Consider the following 15,916-nt stretch of genomic DNA (forward strand, 5'->3'; position numbering starts at 1 on the left):
ATGGACCATGGACTCGGCAAACATCATCAGGCGACAACGACGTGACTCTGACAATTTGAATGCCTCGAAGATGGCAAGGTCCAGGGCAAGCGACAGGGGGCAAACTTTGCTGTCAAAACTATACCGCAGACTATGCCAAGTTATGCATGTGTGACAGCAGGAGTAGAGGACAGGGCTGACAGCCATCCCATCTGGCAGACAATGTGGCCAATGACGCTGCCAGCTGATAAAGATGTCCTTCCTGCCGACTGCCGACTGCTGGCTGCTAGCTGCTGGCTGTTGTCGCCCTTAACTATGCAGAGCATGTTGCCTCCGGCTACTTTCGCTAGCCGGCGCAAACTTTCACCAGTCGCTCGACCACTCACTCTCGCACACACACACAGGCATACTCTCACTCTGGCACCAGCACTCACTCACACTCACGCACGCATTCGTTAGGCTTTGGGCGGTACATCCAGATCACGTAGGCATCATTACGCCATCGGCTCTACTCCGGAACCAGGACAGGGGCTGGGACTGAAGCACGGAACGCACAGTGGGCTGCATTCTGCTTCTAGTTTGGTCTCAAAATAAATACTTTAGGCTTTGGTATAAGCTTTGAATAGAAAACTCTCTGAGACTAATTGAAACATTATCGTTTCACATTATTAAAATATAACGGAAAGCAAAAATTATAATATTTAATATGAGGAGGATCTGTGGATTTATTCCAGACTTGAGGTAATTTAAACAATAAATAATACACCAGTTTTGTCATAGTTTTACCCATTGTAGCGACCCTGCCTAGATGCCTCCCTTCTGGAATGCTCCGCTTTTAGTTTCCCCTCTCGGAATTCCATTCCACAATGTGTGTGTGTGTGGTGCGAATTTGGCTAGCTTTACCCCAAAATGTTGCAAATAAAAACATGACGCAGTCCACGCCCACACACTCCGGTCGGTCGTCGCTGGTGACCGCCTTTGATGGCGCTGATGACTTCATTAGAGCCGTTCTATCAGTGCAAATGGACCAGCGTCATCAGCATAAGGCTGGAACGGAACGTGCGGACTTCGGAGCGCCGATGGCACAGGATCAGACCAGTTGCGGACGGCGACACCAGCCGCAAGTCGTTGGCCAGTGGTCATGTGAGTGCATTAGGCTCACAGGCCAGTTCATTAGCAGTGGTCCGACGGTCATTAGGGCAGGGTCCCTGCAATGAGCTACGGGCTGATATGGGCCTAGCGGGTAATCCCTGGGGCTGGAAGACTTGTGGATTGAGAGGCAGCACTGCAGTCTGTTGCAAAAATAGATTGGCACGCTTCATTGGCCTCATCCTCTTCAGTGCCACTCCCAGACCCACACATGCACGTGCGCCTAATACGTCAAACATGCTTACGCCAATAAGTCGTCATCGCTGAGAGCGCTTCTTGCCAAGTTGCCGAAATCTTATTGCCTTCCCTTCCTTTCTACAGCTCCAGCTCCAGCCAGCCCAGACAGAGATCAGACAGGGAGCTGGCAGATGGGGCAGGCGATGCAGGAGGAGCAAATGCTCTGCTGAAAGCAATTGCGCTCGGCAAACCTGATACGGTGGATTGGACCAGCACTTTTCGATAACTTCTTTATGCAACTTTTTATCTATTTGCAACTACACGGAGCGAAGGAAGGCTATTTCCTCCCCCCTTCTACGAACATCTCTCAGACCAGACTTTTTCTCGACCTGCAGTTTTTCGCTGAGGAATCAAACGCATTACGTACAAAGCGCTAGCGAGGATTTCAATGATTTTATTTTTGCGCATTTTCCAGTTTTTGGGGTAATGAAGGATATTGAAAGAGCTCTATTTTGCCATCCCTGCAGGGGGCAGGCGAAAGAGTTGGGGATTGGGGCGTTGGGCTGCATGGACAGATGAGCTGTTTGTTGGTTCTTTCACAGGACTAGATGTGGATTTGGGATAGCGAACAGCAAAGCAGAAAGAAAACTGTTACCTGTGGTCGAAGCTATTACTACGGCAAGTCCTTTACAGGACTTTGCACATTTGAGTAGGTATGTTTGGATGGCAAGAGGAAACGGCAAAGGGCAAGGGTAAGGGTAAGTTGTTGATGTTGATGTTGATGGATTCAACAATTATGTAGAGTGGCTCCCAGGAGCTCCCAGGAACAAACTCCGATAACTTGGGGCTCCGGACTGAGGACAATAATTAGAATTGCCATAACTTTAAGACGCTGCTTGGAGGCGGATTTATTTTTTTCTTTTATAACACTGCGATTCTTAATATTATATTAACAAAATTACTTCGAAATGATTCAAAAATCTCTTTTTTTGAAAAGTACTTCAACCACAAAGGACGCCCACATCCACACAAGATGATCTAGATTTTTCAGTGACTGAGAATTCAAGACAGATAATTTTAAATAAATTAAAAACTTACGAACTTTAAACAGCAGTAGTGTCAGAGTTCAGAGAGAGCGCTTTCTGCTGCTCTCGATCTGACCTTGCGCAATGTTATTCAATTTGCTTCAAACAGCTTCAATTTTTCCTCTTTCCGGGGTAGATGGCTCCATGGATCGTGTAATTGGCAACAAAGCAGGTGGAATACTGCAGCAATTATGCTCCTGCAGCACACTAGTATATCCACATGAGCAGACCTGGACGATGGGGGATTCCGAATTTGGCGGCCACCGAAATGTTTTTTTGCCGTGGCACTCGCGTGAGCACTAACCAAGAAGAGCTCTTGGCTGGTATTCCAGCGAATTGAAGCGCGTAATTAAAAATTAATACCAAAGCAGACGTTGCCGGCATCTGTGGTCTGTTTTTCCCTCTGTTTTTCTCCACAATTTTATGCGAGTTTGTTTTTTGTTCATGTTTGGTTCGTGGTGGAGTTGAGTGCCCCCGCCAATGGGTTTAATTTGTGTGGAGGAATTCAAGCTGTGTCCTGGTCGATCAAATGAATTTTTCTTTGAATTATTTTGCATTTATGGGGAAATTGATAGGCTTAAGATGTATTATTTTACAAGACATTTTATTTGCAAATCTCACGCAAGTTTTTCTTTAACATTTAATTATATATAATGTAATTTGGTTTTACTCCTAATGAGAATGAGAATGCATTGAAAAACGCATACGTTCCCAGAGGTTATCCTCTTAAGCTATCAGCGTCTAAATTAAGTATAGTTTATAAAAGGACTTTAAAGGCGTATTGTGTGCATTCAATCCATGGACCCGCTTGCCTCGGGCAGAGGAAAAATGAAGGTAGGGGCCAGTTTGAGTATTAGAAACTTGTTGCCTGGTGTAATTTGAGTAGATGTCACAACACTTCGCGGGTGTCATCGAGTGTGACATCGAATTAATTTATTCAGAATCGCTCCGTTTCGATCTGTTCTATTTAATTTGTATTTTAAATGTTTGTACGTGTTGTTTTCATTCATTGGCATTCCTATGCAGATGCAGCTATGCGTGGCATACAATTAAAATTAATTATTTGCCATTGTTGCGGGCTCAGTTGACTAATTGTTAACAAATTTTCCCCCCCTTTGCGCAGCGGTAAGGTGTGAGTTTTCCCGTTGCCATGACAGAGGCGCGAGCGAAATTCGAAATGCGCTACTGTTATACGTACGTATACGCCGCCTCGAACATACGCATGTGGATGCATGGAGAACGGGTCTCTAATTAATTTACAATGCGCACACGCCAAACTGATTACAATGAGGCCCGGACGGAGATAAAGAGATTGGCGGAAGGCGGTGCCGGATGGGGCGGCGAGGGGGGGCGTGGTGGGGATCCGAAAGGGTTACTAATTAATTCAATGAACGCCAAACATTATTAATTATTCATAATCAAATATGCAATTGCCTCGCTTGACAATGTCGCCCGCCGCCTGATGACAGGCCCCTGCGTCGGAGGCGTCGGGGGCGTCCGCCTGGAGACCGAGGTGAGAGTGCGAATCATAGGGGATGCATATCGGATGAATGTCTCCAAATTTTGGCAGCCAAAAGAGCCAGAGTGCTTGCTGGTTTATTCAACACTCACTTTAAAGCCTTTAACGTGAGTACTCGCCGTCCAACCCTGAGGAATTATTCAGTCAATGGTCAAAAACAAAACCGAGTCCCGACCCAATCTGACCAAAAACCGCCTGGTTCAGGGCCTGTTCCAGCTGCCGAAAAAGCCGCAAATCTGCAATGTGTCCGTGTTCGTGTGGGTGTCCGCTGGACCATCTGTCGGACAGACAGACAGTCTGTGCGTCTAAGGGGGGTTTAATGGGTGGCTGGTGTCGGTTGCCGTCGGCGATGCTGCTGCTGCTGCTGCCTTCTGCGTTTGCAGCGGTGCAATTTATGCAAATTGCTTTCAATTTGCTTAGTCTATTGCTTTGTGCGCCAAATTGGTCCGGCCCATGCCTATTGTCGGCTAAAAATGGCATATCAACGGTTTCGCTGGGGCGTGGTGGGGGGGCGCGGAAAGGTGAGGCCATTTTGTTATCACTTGAAAGTGCTGAAGTGGGCGGGTAATACAAACTCTTATTTCGCGTTTCCACCTCGGGACCACAGGCCTTTCTCATTACGACTTCGGGAGAGTTTAGATGCGACACGAATTCGATTCTAATCTGAAAATCGAGTGGGGGGCAAGGTTATGGTAAATGGCAGCAGCAATCAGAAATATCCTTTCTTCCCTCTCGCTATGTATCTGATCGATTCTGTTGGTAAAAGTGATTCAATTACTGGTTCTGCCTTGAGGAAATTTGATTTCTTCGGCCATTTCGAATTTTCTTTTATCAATTTTGGGCAGGACATCGGCATTTCCTTGCTCTCCATCCCCGCCCAGCAGAATGTCAACTGCATTAGAAAATGCCTACAATGGATCCCTTCTCCGAAAATGTGCACACATTTGCTAAAGCTCGAATTTCCGGCACAGCAGGTCCGCCCACCAAAATGCAACACTCGGCCAGAATTTTAACATATTCTGCCGTCACACCTGGATACCTGGAGACCTGGAGACCTGGGAACGTGGGAACTCGGCAAGCTGCTTTAATAAAGCCTTCAGCAGCAGACGAGCTGCAAGAAAGACAACAAAGCCAGCATCAAGAACAAGAGGAGGAGGTGGCACAGGACATGGTAGGTGCTCTCGTAACAACTCCTCGCCTGCACTTCACACTGCTTGCACGAGTACAGTGATTACAACCATGTCCGTCAGCGTGGAACACAGTTACATCAAAATGTATGAACCACTTTTCGCTGGAGGACAGTCACCACTGCTCTTTCTGGAGCAGAAGGGTACGTTTTAAATTGAAATAATTAAGTTGCACTCGCCGAAAAAATCGCGGAACAAAGGAAGGTTCCCGTACAAAAACAATACTTCAAATAAACCCATTTCGCATTTAATTGGAAACAATTTATTCAACTTTTTGTGAGAACTTTTTAGCGCGGGTCGATTCAGTTTTATATGATCCAACTTCTAATCGAAGACAATAAACAGTAAACATGGTTCCGGTAGTAAAATTGAGAGCTCAGTCTGAGAAGGGTTTCAGCCGTTTAAGACTTGCCCCCTGATTGCAGAGATGTCTCGTTCTGGGATCCGCCCCATTACTGTAGTGTTGTCCTGACAACGACGTTGATGCCCTGGTCAGACAATGGACAATTTGCGCCACAGAATCAGGTATTTAAAATGTGCAAGGCAAGCCGCACTAGCTGGACAGATTTAAATATACATACACACATATGTACGTATGTATGGGATATCTGGAAGTCCACAGGAGATAGAGCTGGGGCTAGAGATGAGGCTTGGGGTGGCGCTGGGGCTGGAGCTGGGGCTGGGAGCCTGCTGCCGAAGCTGTCCATGGCCATAATTTATTGCACAGAGCTAGGTTATTTCGAGGAGTTGGACATGGAAACATGTCCTGCAAAGGAGGAGACGTACAACGTATCCTTTGTCCGTATCCTCTAGGCTGGGCGGGCCATTCATTCAACAAAATAAAGTTAGCTTCTAGTAATTGTCAACGACAGTTTGATGTTTTTCTGAAATATTACAAGTAAATTGTTTTGCTGTTGCTCCGAAGTTCTTGTTCCTGCAGCTCCTGCAGAGCAATGTAGATTTTCCATTACAAAATATATTCACTGCTGGATCTTTATTGACAGTGTTGCAATTTGCTAAATTCGATTACCTCATGCATATGAAATGGCTGCTGTCCGGCCACTGGCTGCCTCCTCCGTTGATGTATGACCCGTGCTGGGGCCAGCTTCTCCAATGATTAATGATTCGCTCTCTACTGATTGTTGCCCGAGCAACAGAATTATGCTAAAAGTCCAGCTCTAGGGGAGAGGGAACGAAACGGAACGGAACAATCCCCAATTAAGTATGCGGCAAGGTCAGAAACCAGAGCAAACTCAATTAATATAAGCGATGGCAAACAATCAACAAAACCACGACACTGCCGCTCTCCGATCTCCGCCCTCACCCATTCTTTTCATCTGCTGCCGCATTTCAATGACCATAAAACGCCGCTTTAAAGCCAGTCTCCAGCTCCTGGCATTCCCAGTGTCCTTGGTCAGCCGCTGTTTGCGGCAGCTATTGTGCAGAGCATGCCAGGGGAGGGGGAGTGCTGAGGTCGCCATTTCACTAATTAAGCAAATATTTGCTGGCTGCCCCACGGCCTCCGTTCCCATACCAGTCGCAAGTTATCTCGAAATTCGCACGACCGATGCTAGAAACCATTCACCGACCGACTTCCAGCAGGACATCAACAGAGTACCATAATAAAGACTAAGAATAATTCCATGTCAACACACTCATAAATAATGGACTGGCAAGACCACCGCAATGGCCATCATCATCATCAGCATCGTCAAATCGGAGTACTGGCCAGGTACAGACAAAGGCAGAGCCACCGAAGTATTTATCATAAGCACAGAAGTCTCCCAGGAAAGGTCTATGGAGAACTGCAAATACCCTCCCTACTCAATTTAAACTGGGTCGCATCTTGAAGGCTCTGCCCTTCAGTTTAAAGCTAAGGAACATTTAAATTTGCAGGGTTGAGTTCATTGTTCTCGAAATGAGCAGCAAACCCTGTACACGTCTGATAACGAACCAATTTCGAGGGCATCAGAAATTTGCGAAAGCATTTTTATAGACGACAAATTTATCAGTCCCACAAAATGAGTTTCACTGACAAAGTTTTCCCCTCTGTCCGTAGCCCCTGGTCACCCGTCCTGACTCCTTCCCTCCTACCACCCACCCCCACCTGGCAACGATTTGTCATCTTTTAAATACAACAAAAACCCCAACAAAAACAGGAACTTTAGTGACTGCAGAGCAGCAGCAGCAGCAGCAGAGACGGGACAAAGGACAAGGCAATAATGCGTCACAGCATAAATTTTATTTATTTTATAAGCGCCCAAAGCCCCGGCAAAGAGGTGGCCAGACTGCCAGAAAGAGCTGCTGCCGCACTGGAAGCCGGCGACAAGGACCCAATGCTCCCCGGTCCCAGCTCACGGCGATGGCTGGCAACTTTGTTGGTCTAATACCTGGGCATGCTTGGCCAACACTTTGTTGCCGTGGTGCGGTATTCAAAATAGGTTTTTAGTAGATCTCCGCCTTCACCTCCACCACCGCCCTGACAATGCAGCAGCTAGAGTCACGCCACGCCACGGCACGCCCCCATTTATGAATGGACAGTGCGCCCCTCGGATGACGGACCTCAGCCACACCCACTGCAGTCTGGCTGATATGAGCAGCGGCGCTGCCACTTCATGTCAGGCTTTGAGCGTAATTTTTCTCGGGAATATAACTTGAGGGGCTAGCCTGAAGAAGAAACGTCACTAAACGAGCTTCTTACGCTGTCCCTGGGACAAAAAGAGGTGCGGAGAAGCGGCTGGGGACGGGGAAGTGCCACTGATGCCGTGGCAACAACGCGCTTGTAAAAGTTGAAAGATTTGCATAAGTAATTTGACAAAATGTAGTTGACAGTAAAAAGCAGCGAGCCACACACACACACATGTAGGAGAAGGAGGAGAACTCCTCTCAAAAATGAGGGAAACGGAGGAAGTGCTGACAGTGGGCCAAAAGAGATGGGACCACTGCAACCCAACTTGATGGAGCCATTTTTCTTACTTATACGCATGGACCCGAGCCCGGACCACATGACTGCCACTGAGGAAACTGTATCATTAGCCGCATTGAGAAATGTGAGAGGAAAATTACAAAGATGGGAAAGAAAATACTAAAAAATCTCTTTAAAAGAAAAGAACACCTGAATTTTATATTGTTGTAACTTGGAAAAGAGGAAATCTACAGGAAAACAACATTCTCTGGTTCGAAATTTGTTCAATTCGTATTTCAATCCCCACTCGTTCTTCGCGGTCTCAGTCGTAATAAGTCTTGTTAGTCATATCACCATAAAGTTCCCCAAACAATGTCAGCAATCAAATCAGCCGTGTCAATGTGTTGCAAATAGAGAACGAAACGGCCGTGACGAAGCGGGGAATACCCTCTTCGAATTCTGCTTTAATGGCATCGGTTAGTTCGAACTTATACTACAGATTGGGAGCTAATGATCATCGCACAATATAACAAACTTCTTTAATTCAATATAAATCAAAAGTCTTTGGCTCAAGCACCCATATTATACATATAAATATATAACTATATATGGAATTTCTTTAAAAAGAAACCCCATAATTCCCTTTGCAAGGGTATGGAAAAGAGGAAAGTACAAATCATAAAGAGCACATCAATTTGGCGTAACGTGAAATGGAAGCCTGATATGCGGGCATAAATTTTATGCACTCTGACACCACAAAAACAGCGGTAATGATAATGCCGTGTCGCGTCATAAAAAAAAGCAGATATACTCCTTCCACTTCTTGCGGCGACAGAGGCAAAGACAGAGGTACGCAACAATAATAATAAAATCGAAAAAGAAGGGAAAAAAATGTGTCTAAACAAATGCGACAAGCCGCAAAAGCTCTCATAAAAATGTATCTATGCATTTGGTGGCGATTGGCAGCGCAGCGTAAAGTGGTGGCAAGCTTTTCCTTACAATCTACAATGGGAGCTGCCACTAGTTTCCGGAGGACGCCGCTTATGGGCATGGGTGGGTGGGGATGGCTGCCCAGCCATCCGTCCACGGCCCTGCTGCAACGGGTGAGCGGATGCCTGGCTTGAGAGAGCGGCCCATTCGTTGGCAATACTTGGCTCACGCGACACGTGCGAGGTGCGTGCAAAGTTCCATATTGTATTGTGTATTGTGACAAAAGTTGAAACATTTTCCAGCATAAAACACAGAGGATAGAATACAATATAAAGAGATATACGAGGGAGACACCGACACCTAGCACACCACCACCGCCCCGTCAGCAGCTGCCAGAAAAGGTAAAAAGTAAGCCAAGAAATAATCGACATGTCTGTTAATTATTGTGAAAGTTTTCCGACACACGCTGCTGTCGTTCCTTTGGCCACAGTTCCAGCTCCAGCTCCTGCTCCTTTTTCTCCTTTTGCTGCGTTGGCTGTTCCGTTTGTTTGGCAGGAGGAGCGACAGCTGGCGGTGTCAGTGACAGGAGGTAGCCGATACTTTGCTTGTTAGCGAAATAAGAGGGATGTCATCGTTTCTATCTGCAAATGTATCCGTATCTGCGGCAGGATCTTTTTCTCCCGGTGCTGGCCTAGTTGCGAATGTGTTCCTTGTCATAAAGACACGCACAAATCATGCTTAAACTCGGCTTGTTCCCATTCCCGTTCCCACTCCCGGACCTGCTCTTGGCTCTTGGCTCTGGTTCATGTCCTTGGTGTCCTGACGTCCTGGTGTCCTGCTCGCGTTGCCCTTTGCTTAACTCGCAATTTATGGTTAATCGATGTTGTCTTTGAACGTGACCTATTTGCTTTATTTGGTCGCACTGTCTTCTTTTGTTTTCCTGCGTACCATGGTCTCTGGTTTCAGTCCTGGTCCTGTGTCGCCATTATCCCTGCTTCGGCTCGACTGCGACACTCGCACTCAGCGTCCTGCTGACGTGTTAAATTGTCTTTTTGTTTACCCTTACCCTCCGATAATGCCATAATTTATTTTTCATATTCTATCGCAGTTCGTTATGCCTTCTGCTCTCCTTTTTGTTCCCGTTCCCCGTCTCCATCTCTCTTCCCTTTTCTCACTCCCCATCGTTAGATGGCATTCTCTTTTTACTGACGTGGCGTATGGCCATATAATAAGGAGATTTTCGTTCTGGCGAAATCGATACACCGACGCGTCGGCCACGACCTTGACCTACGGCAAGGATGCTGCAGTTTCCTACTATTACGTTCTGCCGCTGCAGCTGTTGCCGGCAACATTTGTTGCCAGGACCCCGAAAAGCTTTTCAGTTCGTCAGTGACTAAAAGTGACTACAACTGCGACCGAAAGCGTGACTACATGGCGTGTCCAACGATTGAGGCGTACGTCCAACTGAGGACACTAAAGTCCCACCTGGGGCTGCTAATTAGAGCACTGTTCATTACTCAGAACCCATTAGTCAAAAGGGACTATCTAACGCGGTCATCAGCACTGGGGCAGAGAATCGCAGTTACTCTCCTCGTATATACCCTACACCATATACTATACACATTTACAACTAGGATGAGTGAAAACTTTGGGGTTGTTTATGCACTCGGGCATATCAGTTATTCAAATCGCATCAATCGATGTAATTTCCATGGCCCTGAAAGCCTGTCTCCCAACCGGTCTCAAGGCCTGATGACTATGCTAGTTTCTCTGTTGTAGAGTCTGGCTGTCTTTCTAAGCAACCGAATCAATGATATTGATTTGACAGACAAACATTGCTCCATTGTCCTCCACTCACCTCTTTTTTGATAACTCAGGGCTTCTTACTGCCCTACTGGAGGACTGCTTTAGTCAATAAATCAAACAAATTAGAGAAATAAGTACCAGGAACCTCGCCCTGATACTAGTTTTGTATTTTTTACGGCTTAAGTTTGTTCTCGTCAGTAAATCGTATTCCCATCGTTCATTGTTCGATTATTTATGCGTGTACATAAGTACATATCATACATAGAACGTCTTGGAGCAGACAAAAGCTCATCGTATCATATAGATGGAACTAGTATTATTAATATGATGTCATGCGTGAAATATTGAGGTGAGTGCACTCGCTTACACCTCCCCCACAAGCATTGAGAGCTAATCCAGCTAGTGGGACCTCAAGCCGTCACAGTTCATTGAGCCAAGTGCCAGCTGGTCAGAGTTCAGCCCACCCCAAGCCTTCCCCTCACAACATGTGTAATTCTTGATAGCTGGAGGGGCGCTATCTCTATAGGTGGGACAGGGTTGACAGGGCCTAGTTCAGACTGGCTTTAAGCCTACTTTAAGGTCATTTCGATTTTTATGTACATCGTTTTTGAGAGCAATTAAGATGGTTGGATGTTGCGGAATGAGGGCAAGCCTTCTCCTGCATTGAACCGTGAATTGTGGGGCATGCTCGTACTCTTAGATGGCAGACAACTCACGAGTCATATTTGGATAGATTCATTTAAAATGCAAATAGACAAGGCAAATTACAAAGCGGCTTTGCTTCCAGATAGACCATTAGCGGCGGCTTTACCTTCCGACTCTTGGCATAATTAAAAGCCGCCTTTGCCGCGCTTTGTGCAAAAGCAAATCAATTCCGGGCTGTAATAGCTCGCGGCTATGGCTGTCATGGGCGTCGAGCCTAGCAACGCCCATTGGATTGCCGAGAAGACTTGTTAAGCAGACAATTATTGTAGCAGCTTGGCACAAAAATTATACGAGTATATCAAACAAATTCACACATCGCCCGGGGCTCGTTGACAGCACCAGCACCAGCACCTAATCCAGCTCAGACCCAACAAAGAGAAGTGAAAGTTAATTAGGTCCCCAGGAAAACAAAACGAAAAATTCGAGTTCGAGTAGTAGGCTTCTTTGAAGCGGTTTAGATCAAGCTAGTGTTGATTTTCCCTTTCCCAAATATTTAATTCCGACTCGTTCAGAAGTTCTCGTAAAGCCAGACAAATATTTATCAAAAATAAATTCAAATAAAATTCGAAACGAAATAGCCGTAAGACACTATCTGGAGCCTTTCATTTGCTTGTGATTTTTAACTGAAATTCTAATTAAACTACGATGGAAAGTAATGCAAAGGTGCACCGCTTTTTCCTATATCACCATCTTCTGAGAATATACTGAAATCGGTAATTTCTATACTTCTTGCAGATGCAACGCGAGAATGGCTTCACGAAGGAGGCCAACCTGCAGAACCTGGCCAAACGCGAGCTGGCCAACGGTCTCGACAAGGATCCAATTTACAAATTGCGCCTGCAGTGCTTCAGTCGTGGTGCCACTGGCATCTTGGGTCTGTCCAGGTGAGTGCTCCAACCCCAACCCCTTCAATGGCACAACTTTCGGTTAGGTCCGACCCGTTGCTCAATTTTTCTTCGCTTCTTGGGTGTGTGGTGCAGTCTTTTTATTGGTTTGTCTGTATACCCTTTCCACAATCCAAACTTTCGCAGTTACCCTAACTGCTCAATAGTGTAGTTTACTTCGTCATTCACCATAGCCCTTTAGTCCTGGCTCTGTTGTAACTTCAGATGTGTCTCTTTAAAATTAAATGAATTTTATCTATGAACTCATCCAACGATAGCCGGCACATCAATTAACTTGGTTCCCCCTCCATCATCTCTCGTGTAGGGTATGTGAGCTAAGCCAATTTATTATTATACCTCCACACATGTGTCGGGGCGAGATATATTGTACATACATGCATATATGTACGAGTATTCTGCTATATTCTTTTTTATTTGCCGTGGCTGGAGATGCTCTTGGAAAGCGCAACATGACAGGGGGCATAGTGCCGGACCCTGTCCGGACCGAGTATATTAAAATGATGAAATTGTTGAGTGCCGGACAAGTGGGAAGGAAGGTGAAGATGGTAGGTGGTAGATGGTAGATGGTGCTGTGTAGGCCGGTCGGAAGTCCGTAATGCGCTTCGCCCGGCAGCAAAATCTGGCAAATGAAACTGAAACTTTGCCGGGCCGGGTGCTGCTGCTGCTGCTGATGATGATGTTACTCGCAAGTTGGGGCGCAGCTAGGCGCATGTAAATACGAGTACGTCGGGTTCGAGTGCATGTTGAACTAACATTCTCGAAAGCTCTTTCAAGTGTGTGCAGGCTGGGGCAAAAAACTGTGGGCCGCTGCTGACAGAAACAGAGGCGGAGCCGGAGCCGGAGATGGAGCCGGAGCTAGAGCCAGATTTGGAGGCGGAGGCAGAGTCGGAGGCTGGGAGTGGCTGTGGCTGTGGCTGCGGCAGTAGCAGAGAATGGTGGCAAAAATCGCTGACTGAATGCAAACAAACATAATTGGATTTCTCTAGTTGCTGCAGAGTATAACCAGGACCCCTTCCAGCCCCTCGAACCATCAATCCGAGGCATACACACACGCGAGCAGTGTACTCGTAGAGCAGTGTAGAGCGGCCCACTGTTAGTTTTTATTTCAATTTGAGCTCACAGGACGGACTTGGACGGACGCGGACGTACCGCGGCAACGGCAACGGCAACGGCAACCTGTCCGCCCGACGGGTTGTCTGCTAACAATTTTCCGTTGTGAATATATAGACATTTTGTTCAAAATCCTCGCTTATGCAACATATGTACGGCCGTAGTTGTGTTTTTCTGTGTGTTTTGTTGCCTGTTTGCTTGTTGGTGTGTTGGTTGGACGTCCGCAGCCCCGTTCCCATCCCCCCGTACGCCCGCCTCTTGGCCTCGTGAGCGCGCATTTTCATTTGTATTTATGCAATTTGTTTGTTTGCCAGCCGGAAAATTCAATACATTGAATACATCCCCCCATCCACATTCTCGTATCAATGGCATATTCTTATCTCTATACTCCTCTGCCGCCTTTGTCCGTGGCAATAATAGAAATGTATTTTCAATTTTGAGAATTACGAGTATTTTTCTGCTCTCCAAACACCATACGTTTCCATTCGCAGAACCTTTAGAGTGATGGACGATGACGGCAGCAAGACACTCAGCGCCGAGGAGTTTAAGAAGGGAATTTCTGATGTTGGTCTCGATGTTAGCGAGTCGGAAATCTCCGATATGTTCACGCGGTAGGTGAAGGTCTTCAAAATGAAAATAAATTCGGAATTATTGTGTGTAATTGTATGTCCAACAGATTCGATGCAGATGGAAGTGGCACCATAAACATGACCGAATTTCTGGACAAGCTCCGTGTAAGTATTACTTAAAACCAGGAAGATAATATATAGTATTACCTTGTTTCTAACTTGATTAGCCACCCATGAACGAGGGACGCTTGAGCATCATCGAAAAGGCCTTCGACAAGATGGACGCCAACGACGACGGGCAGATAACCGAGACCGATCTGATGAATCTGTACTCGGTGAAGGATCATCCCAAGTACTTGAGCGGCGAGATGACCAAGTCAGAGATTCTTCGGGAGTTCCTGAAGAACTTCGAGGCCGGAGCCCCGAACCCCGATGGCATTGTTACCAAGGAGGAGTTCATCAACTACTACTCCACCATTAGCGCTTCGATCGACAACGACGCTTACTTCGATCTGGTGATGCGCCGCGCCTACAATCTATAAATTTCCTATAAAGTTTCCTATGCCGTCACGCTCCACTTTCGTCCATATGCCGTCTTGGATGCTTCAGGAGCTTATACTGAGCTCTGCGCACAAATTTCCACTAAATCCAGTTGAAATACAATGTTGAAATTTAATGTACTCTTAAAGCTACCAGCTACTGCACACGATTGATCAGTCAGCAACAAAGTTCCGTTCAATGTGCTTTAATCGAGACAGCTTGTCGGCGGGGGGTGGGGATTTGGCCAACAGTTGGCTGCGCAAATCAGCCGGGCCGTAAACATTTCCGTGTCAGTTGAGCCGCTCGCCCCCGACATTGTACCTCGCGTAGTTTTGGCCAAATAATGCGCTATAATAATTTATTAAATTAAAGCCGCGTGCTAATTAGCATAAAACTAATTAGATTACTTGTACATGTGAAGCCACAAAGCACGGCGTAACACTCACTGAGCAGGCTTGGTGTTGGTTTGGTTTTGGGAGAGGGACGGCGGATACGCGGCGTATGCGCAATCGTTGGCTGTGTTTTTGTCGCTTTTAATAAAAGTCATGTTTGCCAAAAAGTCAGGCCATCTAACCAGCTCGCGCACACACACACACACATATAGGAGGGTACAAATAAGCCTGATTAGCTTGTGTTTTACTAGGCTGTGTGGGTTGACAAGTGATTGGGCCGACACCGACGCCGACACCGACACCGCTAAACAAAATCATGAACGCCTCTGATTTTATCCAGAGATACATTGCTGTCTCGACTCCGACTCCGAACGCCTCTTAAGCATCTTGAAGGTGGAATGGGGCTCGCCAAACGCTTAATTAGAGGCTTATTAGAGAAGAGGCGATGTACTGGCAATTTGCAAACTCTAATTACATTCATTTCGCATCAGCGATAAGAATCCAGCATCTGATGATGGGCAAACAAGCCGGGACATAATACCCAGTAATATCGGCAACAGCCAACAGCTAGGCAAACGTCTTGGCATGTCCTGATTATGCAGCCAAGTTTTTGTATGCCATGTAGACAATGTTAAAAGTTTGCCCAAGTAATTAAATCACTTCGATCTTTGCTAATTACAAGCCAGGAACATACTCGTACCACATGCGCGTCTTCCTTCTCCCTCTCAGCCTTCTTCCTTCTGTCTCCCACTCTGCTTCTGGGCGTGTGTGCCTGGGTGGATGTGCAGCTTGTTAGACAAAGCCTGGCATCACCGACAACCTCATCAGGCCAAAGGGCCAACAGCGGTAGCGGCAACAACAATGTTGACAAGTTACCTGCCAAATTAATGCAAACATGAAACGTGCGGCTGCGGGAATATTAATTAACTAACTACCTGGGACACTCGCACAAATATCC

The 15,916-nt window shown here is 46.4% G+C and overlaps 1 protein-coding gene across 2 annotated transcripts; it reads left to right on the plus strand.

Moving 5' to 3' along the window:
• The first annotated feature begins 9,228 nt into the window (after positions 1 to 9,228).
• LOC4801423 (calcyphosin-like protein) lies at positions 9,229 to 14,775 on the plus strand. Of its 2 annotated transcripts, none has more exons than XM_015181756.2 (5): positions 9,229 to 9,332; positions 12,178 to 12,326; positions 13,949 to 14,068; positions 14,134 to 14,191; positions 14,254 to 14,775. In XM_015181756.2, exons 2-5 carry the CDS (start codon positions 12,178 to 12,180, stop codon positions 14,566 to 14,568), a joined length of 642 nt encoding a protein of 213 aa, XP_015037242.1. In that variant the 5' UTR covers positions 9,229 to 9,332; the 3' UTR covers positions 14,569 to 14,775. The 2 variants fall into 2 exon arrangements, with proteins under 2 accessions (XP_015037242.1, XP_001358519.4); XM_001358482.5 differs by lacking the exon at positions 9,229 to 9,332 and adding an exon at positions 11,920 to 12,105.
• The last annotated feature ends 1,141 nt before the right edge of the window (positions 14,776 to 15,916 follow it).

Source organism: Drosophila pseudoobscura, chromosome 2 (assembly GCF_009870125.1).
Source record: "Drosophila pseudoobscura strain MV-25-SWS-2005 chromosome 2, UCI_Dpse_MV25, whole genome shotgun sequence".
Taxonomy (NCBI): domain Eukaryota; kingdom Metazoa; phylum Arthropoda; class Insecta; order Diptera; family Drosophilidae; genus Drosophila; species Drosophila pseudoobscura.

Excerpts from the sequence above, each read along its gene's own strand:
- LOC4801423 (XM_001358482.5), top strand. Across the intron at positions 12,327-13,948 it reads GGCATCTTGGGTCTGTCCAG|AACCTTTAGAGTGATGGACG; the intron begins GTGAGTGCTCCA and ends TTCCATTCGCAG. Across the intron at positions 14,192-14,253 it reads AATTTCTGGACAAGCTCCGT|CCACCCATGAACGAGGGACG; the intron begins GTAAGTATTACT and ends TAACTTGATTAG.